At 38.6% G+C, this 16,292-nt stretch overlaps 1 protein-coding gene across 2 annotated transcripts in view; it reads left to right on the top strand.

The window, feature by feature from the left end:
* The first annotated feature begins 1,832 nt into the window (after positions 1-1,832).
* YTHDC2 (YTH domain containing 2) overlaps positions 1,833-16,292 on the top strand; it is a 30,395-nt gene continuing 15,935 nt past the window's right edge. For both annotated transcript variants that reach the window (XM_030467517.1, XM_030467518.1), the window contains exons 1-12: positions 1,833-2,174; positions 2,533-2,623; positions 7,075-7,271; positions 8,169-8,368; positions 8,975-9,141; positions 10,911-11,013; positions 12,152-12,308; positions 13,434-13,541; positions 14,229-14,377; positions 14,772-14,907; positions 15,140-15,266; positions 16,213-16,278. In XM_030467517.1, coding sequence (XP_030323377.1) covers positions 1,985-2,174; positions 2,533-2,623; positions 7,075-7,271; positions 8,169-8,368; positions 8,975-9,141; positions 10,911-11,013; positions 12,152-12,308; positions 13,434-13,541; positions 14,229-14,377; positions 14,772-14,907; positions 15,140-15,266; positions 16,213-16,278 — 1,691 coding nt within the window. In that variant the 5' untranslated portion in view covers positions 1,833-1,984. The remainder of the gene's footprint in view (positions 2,175-2,532; positions 2,624-7,074; positions 7,272-8,168; positions 8,369-8,974; positions 9,142-10,910; positions 11,014-12,151; positions 12,309-13,433; positions 13,542-14,228; positions 14,378-14,771; positions 14,908-15,139; positions 15,267-16,212; positions 16,279-16,292) is intronic.

Here is a 16,292-nt window from a genome sequence, read left to right as displayed (position 1 = left end):
TTTTTTTTAATTAGGGAACTGAAATGAATACAGATGTCCTATTTGCTCTCACATAATTTACAAAAGGCATGCTTCAGTGTAACTGCAATGTCAATCAGGGCGGTTAGCAACTGCTTAGGTATTCAGACTGAATATTGACATACACAAGGACTGAAAGTTGGTGGTATCAATGGAGGGATTATCCTTTATTTCAGTAGAATTTAGATAAAGAACATCTTTGTTTATTGGTCTTCATGGTAACTAAATTTAAAGTAACAGATATATAACGTGACTTTGAATAAATATAATTTAAAAAATGTTCATCTGCATCAAAGTGCATTTGCTATGAACAGAGTGATGGTTTCCCTAGGAAATTGCTAGTTGAATTCTCTTAAAATCCTAATTCTGAAGGCACTGTATTATACTTCTCATATGATTATGTTTAGATCTACCTCTCATCACAGACTTTCAGGTCCCAGCTATAAAATAGAAGTTTTATGCAGCCTTTGCTTTGGAGTTCTTATAAAGCACAGCTATTTGAAAAAGAAAATAGTATTTTTGGAGAGAAAATTTTTTGTGATTCTCTTCTGCTTCAAAATGCGAGTTGCAAAACTGAGGTATTCTATCTAAGATTAAAAATAGTTTCATTTAGGGAGAATATTACTGCTGTTTTTGAGAAACCTCCTACACATTCTTCACCTTTATGATGCTCAACCACCTCGTGAAACTGTTCTGTTTTAAAGAGTGTACTTTTGCATGTTGATAATGAATGCAAATGAGGTTTGCCACTTTTTCCAAAAATGTCCTAAACCATTCTTAATACAATCTGCTAGTCCTGAATCCTGCTAATAGAACCACAGTTTCTTTCTGTACACCTGAGAGAACATTTATTTCCTGCACTTCTTTTATATACCTGTGAACAAAGATATTGAATATTTCCACCGTTCTTTATCAAAGTTTATCCTTTGAATCTATACCTCTGTGTACAAAATACTGCTTTCATTGAAGAAAAAAAATAATGGGGACACTTGTAAGGATACATGACCTTTTTGGTAGATTATGACTATGAGGCAACCTTCAGAACTTCTGCAGACTGCCAATGGCTGCAATACTTGTACACGTTCAGTGCTCAAGAACATGTATGCATACAGGTGCAACTTTTTTAGATGATGCAGTTTTTTAACTTTTTCCCCATCTGTCACCTTCCAGAGGCTGGAAAACTGGAGATGCTTGTTGGATAACACAAGGACAAAGTAAAGATAACACCGTATTGGGTGCAACTACATAATTTTATTGTACGTACATAGGACCGTAAACCTAATCGGACAGGCAGGGAGGGAAGACAAAAGAAAGGGAAAAAGAGCACGCCCCAAACGTAGGGAAGGAAGGGGAGGGGGTGTGATTAGGAGAGAGAGAGAGGAGGAAAACCAGCACCCAAGGATCCAGAGGCGTTCAATTGGTCTTGTGGTGGGGATCAGGGGTGGAGGTGTGCGTGGTGATGGCCCGTCCGGCGGTGTTCCATTGGATTGCAAAGAAAAGACTGTAGTGCTACTGCTGCTGCTATGCTGCTGGTGATGCTACTGCTTCACAAGCCCCTGGCTTACGCACAGGCCAGCGGGACGTGGAGGGCGACCTACCCGTGTTCCCCGAAACAAACCCACCGAAAAGCAGAGGGGGAACAGCACCGCCGCTGACGTGGCGCTCTGCCAGACCGAGCCGGCACGCCCCCGCGCCCTAAAAGCCAGCGCCTCGGCCCCGCCCCGTCCCGTCCTGTCCCGCCCCGTCCCGCCCCGTCCCGCCTCGCCCCGCCTCGCCCCTCCCCGCCCCTCCCATCCTCTCCCCGCCCTGCCCCGGTCCTCCCCTGCTGGCGCGCTGACGCAGTCGCGCTGGGTCGGCGTGCGCTGGTGCAGGCGGTGCTGTGAGGTGCAGGTCCAGGTCGTGATCTCGGTCTTGGGGTTCTGGGTTGCGGCCGGGCTGAGCGCTGGTCCCGCCGAGTCGCGAAGCCATGTCGCGGCCCAGTAGCGTCTCCCCGCGGCAGCCCGGAGACGGCTCAGGCGCAGCTGCCACGGCCGTCTCCGTCGGCCCCGCGGCCGGCCGCGGCCGAGGCAAGGGGCTGAAAGATATTCGCGTCGACGAGGAAGTAGAGATTGCGGTGAACCTCGCCCTGGAGCGGTTCCGGTACGGAGAGGAGAAAGGTGCGTAGCGGCGGAACGGGGCGGGGGTGGTGGCGGTGGCTGCCTTGCCTGGCAGGTGCGGTCGTTCGGGCCCCTCGTAGCGGGCCCCGGCGGGGCGGGAGGTGAGGCCCGGGATGGGGTGACAGACGTATAGGCCTGGAGGTTCTTGGGGTTAGCAGGAGCCTTTCGACAGCTCCTGTCTGCCGAATAAGCTGTTTTGCATCGCTTACGGATGCGGAGACACAAGCACTGCTGTTAGTCCCGTTGTTTACGAGAGAACGGGTTAGGCATGGTTATAGAAAAACTTATAACATCAAGGTAATTTGTTTAAGCTACTGTGTGTTTTGTTGTTATGTTTGCTTCTTTATTATTTTTGCAGAAATGGAATTTCCTTCGTCTTTCACTAGTACTGAAAGAGCATTTGTTCACCGGCTCTGTCAGTCTCTTGGGTTAATATCTAAAAGCAAAGGGTAAGTTGTATTATAATTTTTATTTATTATTTTATTTTTTGGTGCAGTCACACAGAATTTCTTAACTAGTACTGAAATAATATGTGTTTCTAGCATATCATGCGCTGTTGCAGGGAATAATTTTAGAGACAAAGTTTAATATAAAGTCTTTGTGTTTTGCTTTTTGTCTACTTAAAAAACCCCAAACATTGAGCCTGCTCAGTTTTAGATATCTTGACCTTGTACTGTTTCGATGATTTCATGTATCCATGACTTGTTACCGAGATCAGTTCTCTTTTATGTGGACTGTTGTATGCCCCAGGGTTCTGCAGTAGAATTTAATTCCTTGGCTAAAATGTAGCCTAGAGTAGCATGTCCAAAAAAGTTCTTCTGTTGAGAAGTGCAGAAGAGGATTTGTAAGCAGGTGGTACGATTTTCTCTCTTTTACCCAGCTCTAAAGAGAAAACCCTTTGTTCTGCTTTGAGGATACTTGTAGTATTTGTATATATTTCATTATTTATTTTTTTACAATTAATGTTCATTAAGGCTGTGTAGTTTAGTTTCCAGCCCACAAGTTTATCTCCCTTATTATCTCTTTTCCCTGTAAAATTAAACCATATGATTAAGAGTGCTATCCAGGTGCTCAGTGAACTCTTCACACAGACTTAGTGCTGGGCTGCTCACTTGGTGAGCCTGTTCCAGTGATCTGCCACCTTTCAGTGAAGAACCTTTTTCGTAAAGTAAGTAAGGGAAGCTATTGCTTGTGAACCATAGGACGGTATTTTGTGTTCTTAGTATTTTTCTTTGAGTTAAGGAAACATAGGGGTTGGAGTTTTAACCTGGCAAATGACTAAATACCAGGCAGTTGCTGTCTTGCTCTCCTTGAACCCCAAGGGGTAGGTAAAGGTGAAGAGACTCATGGGTTGAAATAAGAACAATTTAACAATGGCAAGAAATATTATTTATAATAATTATAATATATGGATGTATAAACACAAACTATAAAAGTATATAATAATACTAATTATAATATTATAATTAATTATAATATGTTATAAACAATGTAGAAGTATATGATAATAGTAAACAAAACCACAACAATAACAACAATAATAATGATGATGTAGTTCTAGTAGTAGTAGTAGAAAGTACAAACAAGCGATGCACTATGCAGCTGCTCACCACCTGCTTGACTAATGCCCAGCCATTCCGAGCTAGCAATACCAGAGGAGAGAAAATTCCTAAAGTGCAGTTCAGGAAGAGAGAAAAAAACTTCACGGGCAGCCCTCATCTGTACAGAGGCTAATGTTACATGATACGGAATATTCCACTGAATAGTTTGTATCTATTACTCTGGCTATGCTCCCTCCCAGCTTCTCTTTCTACCTGCACACTAGCAAGACATGAAAAGGTGAGAAGTCCTTGATTTTTTAGCAGTAACTAAATAAACATCAGTGTATTAACGATCTTCTCATACCAAATTCCATAGTAAATCTAAAATGTAGCACTATTTTAGCTACTAAGAAGACAGTCCCAGCTGAAACCATGACAATATGCTGAATCCTTCAAGAAAACCTATTACAAACTCTCTTTTCCTCTGAACATTGTTAGCAGTGTTCTGTATAGGGTCTGGCTGGGCTGGAGTTAACATTGCTGATACTAGTCCTCATAGTGCTGTGCTTTGTATTGGTAGCAGATGTCAGTAACAGCCCAGTGTTTTGTCTACTTAGCAGTGTTCACACAGGGTCAGGGCTGTCTTTCCAGCTCTCCCCTCACTTCCTCATTAGGAGGGGTGTTGCCAGCAGGTCGAGGGAGGTGATCTTCCACCTACTCAGCACTGGTGGGGTCACACCTTGGTCCAGTGCTTGGCTTCTTAGTACAAGAGAGACATGGACATGCTGGACAGAGTCCCATCAAGGGCCATTAAAATTATGAAGGGACTGGAGGATATCCACTAGGAGGAAAGGCTGAGAAAGCTGGAATTTCTTCAGCCTAGAGAAGGCTCAGGGAGGTTTTGTCGCTCTATATAAATACCTGAAGAGAAGATCCAAGGATGACAGAGCTAGGCTCTCTACAGTGGTGCCCAGGCAGTAGGCACAGACTATAAGCAGGAGGCTCCCTCTCAACATCAGGTAATACTTTTTTTCTGAGCATTGGCACAGGTTGCCCAGGTAGTAAAGTCTCCCTCCTCTGAGCTATTCAGAAGTAGTCTGGGAATGAGCCTGGGTAACAGCCTTGAGCAGGGGTTAGAACCACATGATCTCCAGAGGTTCTTTCTGATCTCAACAGTTCTGTGATTCTAAGTTGATGAGATACAAGTTAGTAAAGACTGGGAGCACAGTCATGGCAAACATTGCAGTTTGTTCAGTTCTGCCAGCCTTTCTGTGGACATGCACGTTCAAAAGCTGTTCCAGCTTCAGTGTTTTTGCTGTTCTGAAATGCTGTCTTGCATTGATCAGGAGCATAACTGAAACCATCAAATTAAAAAGTAGTTTTGTGGTGGTGGCCAAACTGGCAGTTGACAGTGGCTGATTGCTGAGTGCCCAGCCAGCTTGGTTTGTCACTCTGTTGTGCTGATTGAGGATGGTAATGAGACTTGGACACCAGAGTGCAAAGAGTAGATGTGCTTTACTGGTGATAACTGAATAACACAACCAAGCAAGAAAAATACAGAACAAAATACCTAAGGCAGACAGATAGAAAATATACAGGGTAATGCATCAAATCATTACTATGTAAGAGAAAGGACAGAGATTAAGGGAGATACATCACCACTTGCATACGTTGCCATCATCCAGATCTGCAGTCGCTGGGGTGTCCTGATAGCAGTGAGGATTTGGAGAGCCCTTCCCAGCAGGTGGGAAAATCCTATACGGTGCGACCATCCGTAAGTGAGGCATGCAGGGTCACTGCAAGTGGCCCAGCCTTATATACTAAACCACCTACAAGTCAGGATGACTTTGCATATTACACCATGTGGAAACATCTAGTTCATCTAGTCACCCGTGACCAGAGTGGTCACTGGGCCAGAGTCCAGGGCGTGGTTGGCAGGGTTTCTTTAACATGCTCTCTTTTGAAGCATCAAGCTAATTATTTTCTATAAATGTTTTTAATGATTAATATGAGGATACAATGTCAATTAGATTTGATATACTAGCACACAAGCTCAGTTATTATTTTGCTATTTCCCTACAAGGCAGCTCCTGCCTGAGCCTGTTGTCCAAGCATTAACACTGCCATACAAGGACAGGATTCATCTATAGGTCACCTCTGGCTTGGGCCTGTTTTCGAAGCCTTAGCATTACAAAGAACCTTAGCACTACAAGGACAGGATTCATCTTTAGGTCAACTCTGGCTTGGGCCTTTTGTCCAAGCATTACACACTCCCTGCCAATGGGACATGGGGGTAGAATTAGCATAGGGTCTTTCCCACAGGGTAAGTTCTTTTAGGATATACCTGCTCCCCTGAGGTCTCTTCAATGGACTTTGAGGGAATCTCTCCTCCAGCACTTGGAACTCCTCTCTCCTTGTTCACTGAACTTAGTGTCTGCAAGGCTTCTACAATGTTTTTCTCACTCCCATCTTTCACAACGGCATTTTTTTCCCTTTCCTAAAAATGTTATTACTGACTCACAACCATTGTGCCCAATGGTGGAGCTGGTCATGGCAGGTACAGGGCAGCTCAGGCTTCTCACAGATGCCACCTCTGCCAGCACCTGTGTACCTGCACCCAGCACATGTGCACTGTTGTGCCACCACTCCTCTCTTCTTACCCTAAGAAGTCATTTTCGAAGCGTTGGTATGTCTTTTTAGCTCAGCCAAGGTAATTTACATTTCAAAACCTAGAACAGTTTTTTGCATTTCAGTATCAGAGTCCGGTCTGTGAAAAATTGCGGAGTTATTACTGTGTTTTTGCTGTAATTCTAAATTGTAAGTCTTTGGTAATGAACATTTTGGGAATATAATTTGATTTACTGGATTTTATTAAAGCTTGGAATATCACTAGAAGGCTTACTGTTTGTCTTTTATGTCTGTTAGTTGATTTTTAACCTCTAAATCCCTTAAATTAGCCATAAATCAGTTTTGTCTAATATCTGTCTGCATCGATTAAGTGATTGATGGAGCTGCATGTCTTTTGGGAAGCAAATATAGTGATAGACCTGTAAGAGAAATATAGCAGAACAGCATTATATTATGAAGGTCTAATTGTAAGATCATGCTGGGCGTAGTCATTGGAAGTCTGTAGTATCTATGCTAAACTACCTCATGTGAATAGAGGGTGGTTTTGATGATGAATGTTGGGATGCTTCTGTTATTTTGGTGTGCATTATACTATGTAGCACATTGGAATTTTCTAGTTATGACATACTTGAAATTTCTCTGACAGCTAACTTGAAGTAATTATGGTCAGAGGTCCTTATGTGCAGGTAAATAGGTTACTTAATCATAAAATAAATTTTTTGTTCTTCCAGAAAAGGAGCAAATCGATACCTGACTGTAAGGAAGAAGGATGGATCAGAACTAACACATGCAGTGATGACTTGTTGCTTGGCTCCCAGTACAAAACATGCTGTTCGGAGTTTAATTCAGAGATTTCCTGTCACAAATAAAGAACGAACAGAACTTCTTCCAAAGACAGAGCGAGGAAATGCTTGTGCTGTTGAATCTGGTATGTTTGATGTGTCTTCTGGTATGGAGTTGTGAATCAATACTGCTTAAGAAAAGCCAATAACTCTCAACATAAGCAGAAGCCTTTATTGTCTGTCACTTTTCCCATTCAAATTGGCATCTTTCCCTGCAAACACACCCATTAAATTTCTTGACTTCTGGTTGTTAATACAGATTCTGTTATAGCTGGTGCCATGAAGTGCTTTGGTGTTCATGTCACCCATATTCCAGTGTCTCTTGTGTGCCAAGTTAATTTTGAGTCTCTGAGCCAGTTCCAACCAAAGTTGTTTGAAAGTACTTTTCTGATATGTGAAGTGAAATTGGAGAGAAGTGTTAACATGTCTTACATAAAAGAACACCCTTACGAGAAAATGTGTCTTGACTGTTGTGCCTCTAGAAATTGATGGGTTTTATTTTTTTATTTATTTTTTATTTCATAGTCTTGTAAACTTGATTTGGTCCCTAGGAAACTGCTATCTGAATTTCTGAATTTCTAGAATTTGAGGTTTAACTGTTCAGTGAATATTTCTAGACAAACTATGGAAATGTGAATGTGTAATCATGATACAAAGGCCAAGAAAATATGCCAGACTGCTTTTGTTTGTTTTAGTTTCTGTTTCTCTTTTGCTTTTCAGGACTGTTTTTTACTTTGAGTAATGTTCTGGGATAGGTTTTTTTTTTGTTTAAAAGTATCTATGAAAATAATTTCTCCTTTGAACAATTTTTATTTCAAGCACTGTAACAGCTATACATACAATGAAAATGGCTTTTAAATATGGGTATGCCATTTTATCTAAAGAGACGCATGTAAGGTCAGGGATGTTCATAGTTATGTACAATTTCAAAGGAGTGTTTCAATGACCTTTTCTGTCTGTAAATTGTTAACATCTCTTCACAGAAAACCGAGAAATGCACAAGACAAGTGGAAGACTTAACAATGGTATCCCTCAGATTCCAGTGAAAAGAGGTGAATCAGAGTTTGATTCCTTCAGGCAGTCACTACCAGTTTTTGAAAAGCAGGAAGAAATTGTCAAAATAATAAAAGACAATAAAGTTGTTTTGATTGTAGGAGATACTGGGTCAGGAAAAACTACTCAGGTATGTTTCTTTAATGAAATAAAAAAGGATATAATTTTACAACACTAAAGCCAATTTTGGAATCGTTATGTAATAAGGGAGTTCTTTATTCTAGTTTTAAGGCTTTTCTTTTCCTGTATAGTTGGAAGCCTTGTGTTCTAGTATACTTTCTTGCTTCAGAAGTACTAACCCAGCAGATATTAAAAGTATAAACAGTTCTGTGTCATCATCTGATAGATGCTAGTTTTTTGTTAATACAAAACATTGGAGGAAGAGTAGCTGTGTATAGCCCTTTTCCTTCTAAAGCTAGTTCTTCCTTTAATATTTAGAGCATACTGCTATGGCATCAGTGAAAGATTATCTATGGGTACGTTTTAATGGAATTCTCTAAAGCCGGAGAGCAGCTTCAGTTTGTATTTAATATTTTTTATTTATTTTGTGTAGCTGATTGAACTTAGAATCTTATTTTTGCTGCATTTCTACCCCTTCAAGTATGTTTGCAGTGATAATCGTATTGTGAATCCTTTTGCAACCTATATGATACTGATATACAGTGCAATTGTTTTACTGTGATAAAAACTATGACTTAATCTAACTAAAAAGCAAATTTAAACTGCTTTTTTTCAGATCCCTCAATTCCTTCTTGACGACTGTTACAAAAATGGAACTCCCTGTCGTATTTTTTGCACTCAGCCAAGACGCTTGGCAGCTGTTGCTGTGGCTGAACGAGTGGCAGCAGAAAGAAGAGAAAAGATTGGACAGACAATTGGCTATCAGATCCGATTAGAAAGCAGGTACAAATGATATTTCTAAAAGTCGATTGATCTTGTATTAATACTTTTAGTCTTGGGTATGTTTGAACTGCAGCATATTTGGGATACAGCGAAGTTAAAAGATTGGTATTTAAACTATAGGTATGATACATTATTTCAGGTAGTGGAATATTTAAGTGAAAAGGGCAGTTTTCTGCCTAGTTGCATTTAGCAAATTGTCATATGTAAGTGAATTGCAGGTGTGCTTTCTTGATTTTTTGTGTATATGTAATTCCTTGTTTTACTTAGAGATGAAGTCTACACTTTCCCTTTTTTTTTGTTTTTCTTTTCTGCTTTTAACATGCATAAATTCAAGTCTGCACACTCTGAAGATAGGTAGGAAGACCAACATGCTGTAACAAATATTAAATGGTTAGAGTTGATAGGGTACATAAAAATAACAAAAGTGAATCATGAAGTTTTATTAGTTTTATTAACTACTGGGCAATGATGGTTTCTAAAAGGCTGTTGAAGAGGAAAGATGGGTAAAGTAAAGCATTTCCATATTGATGTAAGGGGATTTTTGGAAGGTAGAATGAATTTCAAACTTGGAAAGAAGTATGGGTATGATAACTAGCAAGCTCCCATCTTTCAGAAAGGAACAGTAGAGTGCAGTACAATACTGGTTGATGTGCTGGAGGATGTAATGGAAATTGATTTGTTTACTTGCACAACTTATTCTGGCGTTTGTACCAAAATAGTAAGTTTTAAAAATTTTTAAACTCTTGAAGAGAAGAATTAAAGCATTTGAAAAGAATTGGGTGATTTATTTATGTTTCAGTGAAGTATGGAGTATTAGGTTTGTGTGGCAAGATTTTACTGTTAGGGTCAGCTACAGGGCTGGAAGCTTCCACCGTGTCTGATAAAGTCAGTGCCAGCTGGCTCCAAGACGTACCTACTGCTGGCCAAGGCTGAGCCCCTCAGCAACTGTGGTAGTGCCTCTCTGATAACATATTTAAGGAGGGTGAAAACCTGGGCAACAAACAGTGAGAGGAGGAGAATATGTGAGAGAAACTATTCTGCAGGCACCTAGGTCTGGAGAGGAAGTCATCCAGACTCTTGGAGCAGAGATTGTGCTGCTGCCTATGGTGTAGCTCATGGTGAGGCAGAGTGTTTTCCTACATCCAGGGAGATTAATGATGGAGCAGATAGCCACCTGAAGCCCACGGAGAACACAATGCCAGAGCAAGTACATGTGCCCAAAGGAGACTGTGACTCCCCAACTTAAGTCCATTTTGCCTGTTATAGTAATTGTTGAGTGATACCTCCCTGTCCTTAGCTTGACCTATGAGCCTTTTGTTGTGTTTTCTCTTCCCTCCACAGCTGAGGAGGGCAGTGATAGTGGGCTCTGGGGGTACAGATCATCCAGCCAAATTCCAACCACTACAGGCAGGCAAATACAAAGGCTGTATCCAAACATATGCTGAAGAATTGGATGTGTTTTTTTGAAAAAAAGAGAATTAATCAATATGGAGAGGTCCTTAAGTTTTGCTTTCACTTCTTGTGTATTTAAATGTATTTGAATCTTACTTTGTTAATTAATCCATTGTGTGAAGTTTTTGGGCACAAAGATTCCTTAGGAACTCTCTGGGAATAGGCAGCTTAAAACCAAATAGTATGCCTGAATACTGTAATCTAATTAAACCTCTGGTGAGTAGCTGCTCAATCCTTTGCTTTTCAGTAAGTTGTGGAAAGCAGGCAGCATTTAAATGGTGCAAAAAACTGAAGTATCTTTATGAACTTTTCAACAGGGTTTCTCCAAAGACGCTTTTAACATTTTGCACTAATGGCATACTACTTCGCACGCTAATGGCAGGAGACAGCACTTTATCAACAGTGACACATGTTATTGTGGTAAGAATCTTGTTACATTTCATGTAAGATGGAGCAGTACATGTTACTCATTAATTGGAAAATGAGATCCTAGTTTTGTAATTAATTTACTGAGCATTTAAGGTGTTACAGTTTGATTAGAATCTTAATGTTAAAGACTTACTGAATCTTTATTATAGCATGTTCATATTAATTTTTTTTCTTTGCAAAAGTATCTTATTCTAGGTCCATGCAAATAATTAATTTTTGAATAATGATGCAGTTGTGGAGGACACATCTTTTTTTCCAGAAGTCCTGTCAGAAAGCAGAAAAGCGTTAGGGAGGCTTCTGTAGATGTGATTTGATGTTTGTCAGAATTTCTTGTATCATGTACTTGTTTTAGCAGTACTAGGTTTACAGTCCATGTGTTTGCCTAAATGTTCTCAAGTTACCGAGTTGTCTGATTTTCAGCACATTATTCAAGTGATGATGATCACATGATGGTGTCAATATTCCAGTGTGGAGTTAGATGAAGTTCATTGCAAGATTAAGTTCTCCACTGCTGAAAGCAGAAAAATTTTAGATAATTTCAGGAAAATGGAAAAAATGTGAGAATGATTTATACATTCTTGACTGCAGCTTAAAACCATTGTATTTGTGTCCCTGCTTTTGTAAGTTTATCATATAAAACAAAACAGAAGAACACACCAACAAAGATGGTTTACCAGTCATGTATAAACTCTCTGCATGACTAAATGGCTATAAGCAATCAAAAGTTTTTCTTTGGTCATGTATTATCATAATTTTTAAATGTTCACCAGTTTATTGAGATTTGTAAGATTAGTGGTTTGTGTCATCTTGAAAGTGAGATTCAAATATAAGAATTAGAAAAAAACCAGTTTGCTTTAACCTCTGAAATTAAAGTTTATGTGGATTGTGTATTACCAGTGCAGTGGGCTCTGATGTCTTGATAACATTTTTTTAAATACCTTAAATGGACCTTTGGATGCATCTTAAAAAGAACCTTACTTAAATTAGACTTACACATTTGAATGTATCTCTCATATACCAGCACATTATATATTTTTGTTTTCTTAAAAGTTTGTATTTGTGAAAAGTTATAATCCTAAATCTGTGACATTATCTGTTGGTTGTTTTTTTTTTTTTCCTTTTGTTATAGGATGAAGTACATGAGAGGGATAGGTTCAGTGACTTCTTGTTAATAAAACTGAGAGATGTGTTGCAAAAACAGACTAATTTAAAATTAATTATTTCTAGTGCTGCTCTAGATGCAAATCTCTTTATTAGGTATTTTGGAAGTTGCCCAGTAATACACAGTAAGTATTTATGTAAACTCTTAAATCTGAATATCCCTGCCCTGCAACTTAGAGATCTTAGTAAACTGTAGCAGACCATTCTGAGTAAGGGAACGTGATAAATACATTGAGCATTGCAGCAATGGTTGCTCTTTTTTGGTGTTCCTTAACTGTTCGCACCTACTTCAGAGAGAATTTAAGTAACCTAAGAAGAGCATGTAGCTACTTTGTGTGTTAGTGTCATAAAGAAGACTTGATCCTCTTTCACCAGTTTAGCTGACAAAATCCTGACCAGCATTTTGTAGTTGTGGGTTCCTGTAGTACACAGAAGTCAGTGATGAGAGACTTCCTCCATGACAGCTTCTGAAAGCATTTGAATTGTAGTGCTGTTCTTTCTGGAAGAAGGCCCAGGTGAATCAAACACACCTGAGGGACCAGACAGCAAAATCTAGATAATTTAATTCTTCCCATGATACTTTAATTCTTTCTATGAAAATTCTTTAATGTCCATAAATGTGGTCTAGTAAGCCTAGTGATGCTGAAAAAGAAATCTGGGTAAATCATTAGGAGATAAAGACCATTGGAATGTCTTATTTATCAGAAAGAATTTGGTAAAGAAAGCCAAATATGGTGTAAGTGATTGTGGAAACGGAGAGAAGTTCCATAACCTTATATACTTATGAAAAAAGCAGTTTAAGACAAAGGGGGCAGTCTGCTTGTGGGATCTTCTACTAAAGCTGTATCAATTTTAGAATTGGGGATCTTTGAAAGCGAATTATTTTTTGTAACCTTAAACAAAAATGTCTGTTTTCTTTCTCTTTTTGATAAAATTGCAATTAACTGTAAAACTTTTGAACATCTGCTGTTACACTTAATAGAATTGAAGAGGTTAATGAGAAACTAGGTACCCAGCTGACATTTCCCTTTTGAAATGTTTTGTGGCCCATTAATCTTAAGACAGTAAACTTCAGTAATTATAGTCTTACAGGACTCATAATTCCTATAATTCCTAATTCCAGCAATAGTTGATAGAGTCAGGCTCTCATAATGTTTAATTTACTTTTTGTATCTACAAAAACGCATCTTAAAAATTAAGAGAATAAATTATGATAGGGACTAGCTAATATTCATTATTTATACTTTCAGTACAGGGAAGACCTTTCGAAGTTAAAGAGATGTTTTTGGAGGACATTTTACGAAACACTGGATATACAAACAAAGAGATGGTAAAGTACAGAAAAGAGAAGCAGCGAGGTTGGTGAACTTCTTAATTAGGATTGGCAATAAGACTCATTGATTGATGGGTTGATTCTCTGAGAATTTCAGAGCCAAAATGCTAAATGAAATACGATTACATGACAGCAAGTGTCTTTAAGTTTGCAGTGTTTACAGAATTAAGTTAGTTTTTGTAGCATAAAAAAAATCACTTTATTTCGGGGGTTGGATTTTTTTGCTGTGAGTTGAAAAATGTTACATTTTTTTCCTAATTACTATGTAGTAAATTGAATATGATTAGGGCCTTTGACCACAGAAGCAGAAGATACTATGCGCTGTCTTGTGGGTGTAAAATAAAGTGCAGCCATTAAAGAGCACAGGATTTTGTACATCATGCTTAGAAGTTGTTCCTCTTAGTAACATTTTTTCACTTCATTCCTCAGAGCTGTACATATTTAATGTACATAGTCCAGAAGCATGTACATGCTTGAAGTTAGTATAGTTGTTCTTCAATTGATTAAGTAGAAATATTGGAAAAGTTTTCCTGACAGTTCAAAGTAATGATCCTATTGTGTGTTAAAAAAAAGCCCAAACCAAAACCATAATGCCCAGTCTTAACCGTGGTGCTCAGCTCTTATCACTGTAGATTGCAAAGTTAAGGCACTTAAAACTAGATAAATAAGCTGACTGTAAAACTTTTTTTTGGAAATAAATTATTTCTTCTAGAAGAAAAACAGCAAAGCACTCTTACTCAGTGGTGTTCTGCTCAAGAAGGTAGTAGCAAACTGGAATCTCAGAGAGAAAGATCTGTCCCAAGTGCAACTGAGGAGTATAATCTGTTGGATGATGGTGGTGATGCAGTATTTAATCAACTGGTAAGTTTTCCATTTTGTTAGAAGCAGTGGCTGAATCTGCTTTGTACTATTACTGCTCATTTAAGAACTGCTGTCTGAAGATAATACTGGGTTTATAGATGGGTAATTAATATGTTTAAAAACGTGATTTTTTTTATTAGCCTGAATTACTCTAGTTAAAGTGTGTTTTTCAATTATGGTGGTCGTGCGTAACTTCTGCTTAGATCAAATGGCTACGCTGCCATAGCTTGAAGTGTGTGCATATGATACAATAAATGCTTTAATTGATACCTGATTGCTGTATTTCTTGTTATTACTTAGAAAACTCACTGTTCAAATTCTTAGTGTCTAGTATATAGAAGTAAAGACAACTCTTTGAAGAGATTAATCTTTTTAATACTGTTTTTTAATTCAGACCGAAAAAGATTCGAATTGCCTTGAACCATGGTTAATAAAAGAAATGGATTCTTGTCTTTCTGACATCTGGTTGCATAAAGATATTGATTCCTTTGCTCAAGTGTTCCATCTCATTTTAACTGAAAATGTCAGTGGTAAGTTTATCATTATGAAAAAAAGCCACAAAATTACTTAAATTTCAGTGGCTACTTTGTCTAATTTCAGGTGTTGGGTTTCTCACATAGTGTTAAATTCCCATGAACTGTCTAGTGGGGTGAAGTGAGAAAATAAATCCTCTTTGGGCTGTATTTTGAAAGTCATTCTTAACCACATTTAGATGAAAACATCACATCATTTATATTGGTTTTGCTGATTTGTACTTCTCAGTTGATTACAGGCACAGTGAAACCGGCGTAACTGCACTAATGATTGCTTCAGGGAGAGGCTTTCTTAGTCAAGTAGAGCAACTGATCAGCATGGGAGCAAGTATCCACTGTAAATCCTCCAATGGCTGGTAATAATAAACAGATAAACTGGAAGATAGATTTGTTAATATACAATTGAGAAGGCAGATGTTTAGATGTTTAGATGTTAGTTTAGATGTTACAGATATTACTGCTGTAAGCAGTTTTGATAGTCTGAACTGTTTCTACTTTCTGTTTATTACATCTTTTTGATAAGTTCTAAATTAAATTCTTAATTCACAGTCTAATATATGGGATATGCACTCTTGGTTTCAGTGAGTCTGATTTAACACACTGCTTAGTAGAAAAATCAGAATAATTTTTGCTGAGTTGATTGAATTAGAGCCAAAGTGTTTGAAACTCTTATTTTAAGATAGTAACCCTTAACAGATTTTAATATAGTATATAACAGGTGTAAAGATGTCTGTAAATATGTTGTAGAGTATAAAAATATCTGTAAATCTCTAGAATTTCAGATTTTTGTGATGGGGAACTAGAGTAGGTATAGTATGGGAAGGTAAGAATAAGGATTTCAGGGGTCTGGCACTTGAAAACCTTGGGAAAGAATGCAGTTTAGAAAGAATAGGGAGTGAACTGCATTGTGAGGAGTTCAACATCTGTAAGACATCAAAAAGCCCAGTGTTTTCATATATTTTAGAGAAAAATGACTTGGCTATGACTTCTCAAGTTTGTTTAAAGGTGCTAGACATGGCTTATCTCTTTACACTGGTGTGTGGTTTATAAAGCAATGGTTCATTTCTTTCTGCATGATTTCATGTAGAAATAAATCATTACTGTTATCTGAAGATCATAAAGCCATTACTCCTGTTTGTCAACTTCAAAATGAGAAGTTGGAGACCCAGCAATAACAGCACTGATTTAACAGTAATGCAGAAATGCATACAGAAGTGCGGTGTCAGCTGCCTCCTCACTGAATGTGCTGCTCATGTGTGTCATTTGGAGTGAGAAATTAATATTTTTATGCTACTGTTTCAGGAAGGCTTTGGACTGGGCTAAGCGCTTTGGACAGACAGAAGTTGTTGACCTCTTGGAGTCCTACAGGTAACCTGTAACTT

Source organism: Calypte anna, chromosome Z (assembly GCF_003957555.1).
Source record: "Calypte anna isolate BGI_N300 chromosome Z, bCalAnn1_v1.p, whole genome shotgun sequence".
Taxonomy (NCBI): domain Eukaryota; kingdom Metazoa; phylum Chordata; class Aves; order Apodiformes; family Trochilidae; genus Calypte; species Calypte anna.
Note: the sequence above shows the minus strand (reverse complement) of the source record. Positions and strands in the feature narration are given on the sequence as shown.